The 8,794-nt window shown below is 57.5% G+C and overlaps 1 protein-coding gene across 1 annotated transcript in view; it reads right to left on the reverse strand.

Moving 5' to 3' along the window:
- MYO18B (myosin XVIIIB) overlaps nucleotides 1-8,017 on the reverse strand; it is a 240,724-nt gene extending 232,707 nt beyond the window's left edge. Inside the window, 3 exon segments of the mRNA XM_077761677.1 lie at nucleotides 484-1,746; nucleotides 6,070-6,230; nucleotides 7,981-8,017. Of these exon segments, the coding sequence (XP_077617803.1) occupies nucleotides 484-1,746; nucleotides 6,070-6,230; nucleotides 7,981-8,017 (1,461 nt within the window).
- Between the last annotated feature and the right edge of the window lie 777 nt (nucleotides 8,018-8,794).

Below are 8,794 nucleotides of genomic sequence, written 5' to 3' on the forward strand. Positions count from 1 at the left end.
AGTTTCTCACAGTGCGGTCTGGGACCGCTGAAATCAGAACTTCCCCAAGGGAGAGCAGGCGGGGTGGTGATTACTTAAATGCAGATGATGTGGCCCCACCCTGGTCCCTGGAAGGGAAACTCCAAGGTGGGGCCGGGGAATCTGCATTTTGAGCAATCTGCTCTTCGTGCAGCGCCCAGGTTGAGAGCTGCCATGTGGCTCTGTGAGTGAGCTCAGCCACGAGAGGACACCTCACAGTCTTGGTGCCTCCCTCACGCCATGGAGAATCTTACCCCGGGATGGGTGAGTGCAGCGGGGACCTCAAGGTCCCCACGCATCGAGGAAGAAGTGCTCTGTCCTCTTCTGAGCTGGTCATCCGTCTCTGACTCCCAGTCCCTCTCCTGTCCCCGCCTCTTTCACCCCCAGGGGCAACTCTTTCCCACCAGTCCCTCTCCGAAGGGTCCCTCCTGCCCCTCCCCCACTCCGGGGGCTGAAGCCCCTCACCTGATCCGAGTCTTCGCTCTGTCCCCCTTTGTTCCCCTCCTGCAGGGCCGGCCCCTCTTCACTCTCCTTCCGACCTGGAGGACATTCCGCGCGGCTTCCCAGAGCAGGGGGTCTGGCTCTTTCCAGCTCCATCGCCAGGGTCTCTGCCCCGTCATCCGCTCCCGCACGGGGCTCCCCGGCTTTCGGTCCTCTGCTGGCTGGCTGGCCCTCCTTCCCAGCCGCCGCTGGGTTCTCCCTGCGCGCACCCACCTCCTTGGGGGCTTCACAGCCCTTCCCTGCATTCCCCCCAGCTTGCGCTGCCTCCCCAGACTCACTCTGAGGTCGCCCTTCCTTTCCTCCCTTGGCCTGGGGCTCACCTGCCTTCTCAGTCCTCCCCAGAGGCTGGCCCGCCTTCTCCTCTCTGACAGCTTCCCCCTCCTGCCCCGGCTTCCCTCGAACTTTGCTCATCTTCTCCGCCTTGACCTGAGGTTCTTTTGTCTTCTCCGCCTTACTCAGCAGTGAACCTTCTTTATCCTTCTTGCTCTGGGGACCGTCCCATTTGCCCCTGCTGCCCAGGGAGACTCCCCACTTTCTCACCCGGATCTGGGCCCCAGGGCCCTTGCCTTCACCCCCGGCATCCTTGGGGAGAGTCCCCTTCGCCATCTTGCTTGGGGGGTCCCCTGCGCCCTTCTCCGCCAGAACCGACCTTTCCCCTTCGCATGGCCCCTCCCTGCCCTGGAGCTCACCCCCTTTCAGCCCTTTGGCCTGGGGGTCCCTGTCCCCTTTCCCCACCACGCCTTGCGTTCCTGGGCCCACAACACCCTCGGGCTGGGTCTTCTCAGCCTTGGGGGCTGCGTCCTTAGTGACGGCCTGGGGGCCACGAGGAGTCCCTGGAGTCCCCCCCTTGTTTACCCCTCCAGGGTCTGTGGCTGGGGGCGGGGTCTTACAGGTGGGGGTGTCCCGGGGCTGGGTCCCCTGTTCCGGCTTGGCTGAGTCCGGGTCCAGCTTGGCCACCATCAGCAGCACGTCACCTCTCCTCACACCTCTCTTGAAGGGCAGGGGTTTTTTGGCTGGGGTCCCACCGGGGCCCGACTCCTGGGGCTTCTCGCCATTGATGCTGGTCATCAGCACGGGGTCTGTGGGGCCGGCCTGCTGGCCCTGCTTGCCCGGAACGTTGGAGTTCTGCGGAGAGCTCGGCTGGCTGCCTTGCGGGGTTTGCTGGCTTCCAGATTTGGTGTCACTGTTGGGCTTGCTCTTGGGTTGGTCAGCAGAGATTTCTGGGGTCTAGGAGAGAGGCCACAACCACACTTAGCGGCTGGCTGACCAGACAGCTTTGTCATTCGCTCACTCGCTCGCTGGCTCACCCGTTCACCCAGCCAGCCGTCCGTCCAAAGACCAGAGGCGCCAGGGAGATCTGACAGGCACTGCGCCAGGCAGTGAGCGGACCCCAGCACCCTCAACCTTGGCCCAGCACAGGAGACCAAGCAGCAGAGTGGAAGGAGAGTGGACTTTGGGGCCCAACAGACTCAAGCGCAGCTTCTCTCGCTGCCATTCACTCGCTGTGTGGCCTGAGGCAAATTGCTTCCCCTCTCTGAGCCTGTTTCCTTATCAATAAAACGCGTTTCATAATGGCTTACTTCACAGGGTGAGCATTGGGGTTCATGACAATACACAGAAGCTGAGCCCAGCACCGAGGAAGAGTCCTTGGTAACAGGAGCCCCCTCTGCTCTCATTGTTCCTATTGCTGGTGTCGCTATTTTTGTCGCTGTGATTTCTGCCTTGAGTCTTCCTGCTGGGCCAAGGAGAGGGAAGGAGACCTGTTCTAGCCTTGGTGGGGGTGCTTCCCAGCTGGGTGACTGTGAGCATCACCTAACCTCTCTGAGCCTCGGCTTTCCCTCTGTGCAGGCAGGTGCCGCCTGACCATTCAGATCTGTGGTGGGGTGAGATGTGGAAAAGCACTTGGGAAATCGCAGAGAGCTGAACAGGGTTGCTGCAACATTTACTGCCCAGCAGCACTGCCCGTGCCAGGTAAGGGCCCTGGTTCCTGCCCCCGAGGTCTCCCCCAGACACCCCCAGCTTCCTCCCTCACCTCCACCCCCCAGGGTTCTCCCTCCCNCAGCTCCTCTCCCAGGCCCTTCTGCTGCCTGTGACATCAGCCCTGCCCAGAGTTTTGTCCTCGAACCAGCCACCCTCCATTCTGGCCTTATTGTCCCTGCTTGTCCCCAAGCCTGAGCCACACAGGGGCGTCTCCTACCACATCTGACGCCTCTCTGCTTCCATGCTTCTGTTCACGTCTGCTCGCTGCCCAGAATGTTCTCTCCCCTCTTCACTTGCCGGTGCTCTGCTCATCTTTCTATACCCAGCTCAAATGCCACCCCCCTGCAAATCTCACCTGCAGGCCTCCGCCAGGACCTGTCTCACGCACCCCTGAGGTCCCAGGGCACTGTGCGGGTGCACCGTCTGCCACAATGACCACCTTCTGCACCCCAGTTTAGCTTTGATTTATGTCTCTGCCCCGTTTCAGGAGGTGGGGGCCTCAAGAGCATGGTCTCTACGGCTTTGTAATAATGACGATGACAATAGTAATAATAATAACCATCATGCGTAGATGGCTTTTGCAGTGGGTCCCACAGGACCATCATACCCTACTTACCCCTCGTAGACCCAAATGAGGTAGGTTCTGAACTACCCCCCTCATTCTACAGATAAAGAAGGGAGCACAAAGGATATCAGGTGGCCCAAGCGACAAAGCCAGAATGGAAAGTCACGCAGACCCCTGGGAGTCTAAAGTCAGTGCCCTTAACTAATGTATAGAAACAGCCTTGCTTGTCGCCAAGACTCACTAGAATCTCCTGGGAGCTTTAAAAAAAACATTGGTGCTGGGGCGCCTGGGGGGCTCAGGGGGTTGTGGGTCTGACTCTTGATTTTGGCTCAAGTCATGATCCCAGGGTTGTGGGATCTAGCCTGGCTTCGTGCTGAGATTCTCTCTGCTTGGGATTTCCTCTCTCTTCCTCTGCGCCCCCCCCAACTCCTCACGTTCTCTCTCTATATAAATTAATAATAATAATAATAATAATAATAATAATATGCTTTGGCCCCAATCGCAGAGAGTCCAATGGAGTTGGTCTGGGCTGGGACCACTCAGATGATTCCACAGTGTAGCCAGGACTGAGAAGCCCCACTCCAGAGCCCACGGCGTCGTGGCTCAGTCTGACCTTCTGGAGCCAGACAGGGAAGAGGATTAGACGCACTTGGCATACCTCACCACCTATACCATCTTGAAAAGGGAGCCAGTGACTTATTTTTTAACCAAACCACATAGCAGAGGCACTAACGTGAATTTGAGCCAACCAGGGTAACCAGCCCTACCCTCCCTCAGCTCCACCCATGGACCCTCCTCCTTTGGATTTTCTCAGTCACCAAAGCCCTCAGTCCCCTCTGAGCCCTTCTCAGTATACAGGAGAGGAGGTACCTCTAGAATCATTGGGGCCAAGAGGAAATTCACAGCACATCCATTTCACAGATGGGCAAACTGAGGCCAAGAGAGGGGAAGGGATTTGGGCTGGACCACACAAAGCGGTGGGGCCCGAGCTGGAACCCCGCCCTCCCGATGTTTGATGTGGAGCTCTTTCTGTCCAGTATGATTCCAGCCTCTTCCTGCCTCCCACTGGCTTGGTGGCCTTTGGGAAACCAAGTCACGTCTCTGAGCCTGGTTTTACACCTCTCCAACTGGTGGCAGATTCTAACGGCTCCTTGCAAGGATTACACGAAGACCAAATAAAGCGGCGGTGCTGGGGCAAGGAGAGTCCAGTTATTTACTGATTGGGACAAGAAAATTAAATTGGCACAGAGACATGTCCCAAGGATGCCGTGCTCCAGCCCCAGGAACAGCCTGGGCCCTGGGACAGACACCTGCTGTCGTCTGAGGCCTGTCCATCCCGCATCTTGGCTCTGAGTCTCTGCCCAGGCCCTGGGGTGACACTGTGTCCCCATGCTATACTCAGTGCTGCTCCTTAACTTGTGCACGGCAACGCCAGCACGGCCTGCAGCCTCGTGGAACATTTTCCTCCCCGGGCCCCTCCGGCCTCATCAGCAGCTTGCTCCCCAGGCAGCTCGCCTGGCTCTGCCTCTATCTGGCCTCATGCCCTTGAGCAAGTCGCTTGACCTCTCTGAACTTCAGTATCTCTCTACCTCTGCCAAGTGGGTATCATCTGATCCACTCCCTTTCTGCAGGGAGGATCGAAGGAGCCCGCGAGGGGCAGACAGAGCCCTGTCTAGTGACAAACAGCACACGGTCACGTTGCATCATGACCTAACAACGGCCTATGGGGGTTGACTTTGGCCCTTGCCCGTGCCTGGGCCAGGCAGAGGTGGGGAACGAGCCCGTCTTCTCCCTGTCACCCTCCCCCACAAAAACATGGCAGAGATGTGTCAACAGCTGCTGCCGTTCGACTGCCAGAGAACTTCTCTGACAGCGAAGTCATTGTGACTGGAGAGGTGCAGGCACGTGGGGGACCCGGCAGGCAAACAACAGCTGAAGGGGAGTGGGAGGTGGAGCCAGCTTGTCACTGGACTTGAGCCAACCCCAGGCCGGGAGGCCACCAGATCTCTCAGCACAATCATGGCAGTATTCGCCCCGCCTCAAGGGGGCGCCTGGGAGACACGAGGCGATGCCGTCTGCCTGACTGCGAACCACCCAAGGCGCACAGCAAGCCCCACCTGCTGGTGTCGGGGTTAATCGTCCTGCTCAGGCCCCCTGGCTAAGCAGCTGGGGACGAGGAGGGAGGCAGCGCTGGCCACCACCAGGTACAACTTTGCAAGTCCTTAAAGCACAGGATGCATCTCGTCCAATGACTGCTTCAACCCTGCAGAGCTATTCTGAATAATGAAGGGATTCAGTGGACACCAACCAATCAGAAAGGAAGCCAGCTGGAGCAAGGGACTGAGGTCCCTTCTTGTGCCAAACACTAACCCCTTGATTATTGGCACGTGGCTATCCCGAGGGACTCGGGGGAGGGGAAGCTGGAAGGGCACCTGGGGGCACGGCTGTTTGCTACCCGGTGTGGAGAGGCTTCAATATTTTAACAACCGGTACCTGAATATCTTTTTTGCTCAAAGACGCATCCTTAGCTAACATCGATGTTTCCCTTTCTGCAAAAGCAGGGGTAAAATGACCCCCACCATCGTACATCAGCTGATACCCTTCATTCATTCGTTAAACAAACATTTGCTGAGCACGCGCTACGGGCCAAGTTCTATGAGAGGTGCTCAATACACCGAGCTGAAGGAGAGAGATAGCTATTGCTCTTAACAAATTCCTCGTCTGGCAACTATGCCAGCCACAATGAAGACAGACACAGAGGCGCTGGGGGAATCAGGACGGAGGGTAATTGGGAGAGCTTTCCAGAGATGTTCCAGTGATGTTGTACTATTTGAGCTGGGTTTTGAAGGACGCGTAAGAGTTCAATAGACCAACTGAAGAAAGGACACTCCTCAAAGTGGGGAGAAGGATGCCGAGTGACTGGGGAGCCTCATAGGACAGGACGATGGGTGTCACAGGCCGCTCGCCCCCTGGCCCTGCTGTCCCCTTCCCCTAGAACCACTTACGTCTTGTTCAGGAGAGCCGAGCGCCGCCTGCTTCCTCAGTCTTGCCTCCTTGGACTCTTTCTCGGTCTCGCGGACCAGTTGCTTAATGAAGCCTCCTGGGATGACAGAGAACAGGGGAGGGGGCGAGGACGGTGGGGGGCTCTTGTCCTCCTCCCGAATCTGTTTCGCGGAAGCAAAGAAGGAGAAAGCTCAGTGAGTGAACCAGTGGGAGCCGGCGGCCCTTTAAAGAGTTTGCCGCGGAACCTGGCTCTGGGGGAGAGCCGGGGAGGACATACGTGACCAAGCGCATGTATGAGCATCGTGGCAAAGCGGATGAAGCCCGGTGGGGGGGGAGGGGTGCTCTGGGGCACCTTGAGGCAGCACATGAAGATGGAATGCATGAGTCGCAGAGGCCACCGGGTCAGTGTGAATTTCTGCCAGGACTGAATTTCCTCATAACCTGAGGTTGGCCTGAGGTCCCTTCCTGGGCATGGAACTGACCATGTCTGGGAGCATCTGCTCAAAAGGGGCTTTTCCACTTTCCAGAAAGGGATGGATCCTAGGGAACCAGCCACATGCTTGGCCTCAGCTTGCTGTTAATATAGCGGACAAGTCGATTGCCCATGGCGTGCCAGGCACAGGGTAAGGTAGGCAGTGGCTCGCTGCCATGGTTTCTGTAAAACTCCAACCTTGTGGCTACAGCCCACTTCACTGACCCGGAACTGTGGCTTCTTGATGGCCCTTAAACTAGGCCCCGACAGCCAGGGCTGGAGACTGGCATTTCACAGAGCAGCAGGGCCCAGACCCAAGCTGGCTGGAGGGAGTGGGGCAGCTGAAACTCCGTGGACCACAACGACCTTGGGGGCTGGGGCAATGCCACCTGCTCTGGCCGACGGGGGATGGGAGATATATCTTTAACCTGCATGACTGTGACTGCTCACGAGGCGAGAAAAAATCTACAGCACTTTCTACAGCAGAGCTACACACTGGTTTAAATAAGCTCCTTATCAAGGTCCTCAGCATGTGGCTGGCAAGAACTTGATCTCCGCAGCCCAGCGGGATCCAAAGGAGATGGGCAAGTCCAGGAGGCAAAGCAGAGGCCAGGGGATAAGGCGGGTGGATGCAGACCTCTGTCCAGGGAGAGAAGCAGGGGACGTGAGGGGTTGGTTGACACCACGCTAGTCCCTCTCAATGGAGACTGAAAGCCGTGTTGTGGCAGAGAGGGAGTCCGAGGGCCCGCTCGGCAGGGGCCATCCCTTGCTTCCTGCAGCGCTGCTCTCCGTGCTATACCCAGATCAGTGGGGGAGGGGCAAACCACCGGGAGGCAGCCAGAGAGAAGCTGCTGGGCCACCCCATCCCTCAGCCTGCCAAGTCATCAAATCGTGCACGAGGGTGGGATGTGGGGTGAAGGAGACAGCAGGCATCAAAGAAAGAGACAGCCCTTCGCAGTGTCTTGGGAGTACAAAAGAGAAACGGATAACTGGGGAGAAGGGCCCGATTCCAGTTCTCCATGGTGACAGAAGGCAGGGACCACAGAAAGCCGTCCCCATGGCATACGTCTGGCAGCGAATGGCTCTGCCTCTGCACCGCCACCCACACAAACCCGGAGCTCATCAGCCGCCATGACGATGCAGACGGGGCAGCTGGTCTACCCTGATTCCCCCGCCACCTACTGAGGAACAGGAAAAGACGGGCAGGCATGGGAGGAGTTCAGGGAGTTCACGGACTGGGTTGGAGAGGCTGTGGCTAATCGAGGCGGCCTGGGGGGTGGGGGGGATGGAAGGTGGGACTGGTCACATCGCAAGGAGGACTGGATGTCAGACCCCCCGCCTGAGGCAGGACGGGGCAGCCTGGGCCACCCACATCTGACTTGCCCTTCCAGGGTCGAGTCGGCCCTGCGGCTCCAGCCTGAGCCCTGAGTGCTACTTTCCTTCTGCTCCCACAGGGCGAGGCGTGATGAGATGGCCATGCTGAGGTCAGGGCTGAGATGAGGTGACACGGGGCTCTCTGCAGACAGCACGAAATGTGGCTTTATGGACACACACGGCACGTAAGGTGAACAGGCACCAGACTGACACACGGAGGCACAGGTGGGGGTGGAGAGAAGAGAGATACAGGTTAGATCTTGGACACAGCCCTGCTCCCGCCCCCACCAATGCCAAGAACCAGGGTCACATGTCTGGGCACAGCCCCCTGGAGGGACGATGATCAGCATGGAGGCCATTGGCCTTGCAGTGGACAGTGCCCCGAAATCCTTTCCCCCTTAACCCCCCACTTGAGCTTGTCATTGAGACAGACCATATATCAAAAAAGTACATAAGTTTATAGCTCAGTGCCTCTTATCTAAAGAACAGGCCTATTTAATCAGCAACCTGATGAAGAAGAAAACATATTATTTTATTTGTGAGAAGTTCAAGAACAGGCACATTTAATCCATAGTGATGAAGGTCAGAGGACCTGTTAGCTTTTGGCTGGAAAGGGGCCCAAAGGAACTTCCTGGGGTGATGGAACTCTTCTATATCCTGAGCTGAGAGAGGACCACAGGAGCGCATCATAGGAAAAATGTCACCCAGTTGTACAATTAATTCATTGGATGTCAATCCTACATCAATTCAAAAATAAACAAAACAGGGACACCCGAGTGGCTCAGTCGGCCCAGCCTCCAGCTCTTGATTTCAGCTCAGGTCATGATCCCCGGGTCGTGGGATGGAGACCCGCATACGGCTCTGCACTGAGCCCTGAGTGT

Source organism: Crocuta crocuta, unplaced genomic scaffold (genome assembly GCF_008692635.1).
Source record: "Crocuta crocuta isolate KB4526 unplaced genomic scaffold, BGI_CrCroc_1.0 scaffold348, whole genome shotgun sequence".
NCBI lineage: Eukaryota > Metazoa > Chordata > Mammalia > Carnivora > Hyaenidae > Crocuta > Crocuta crocuta.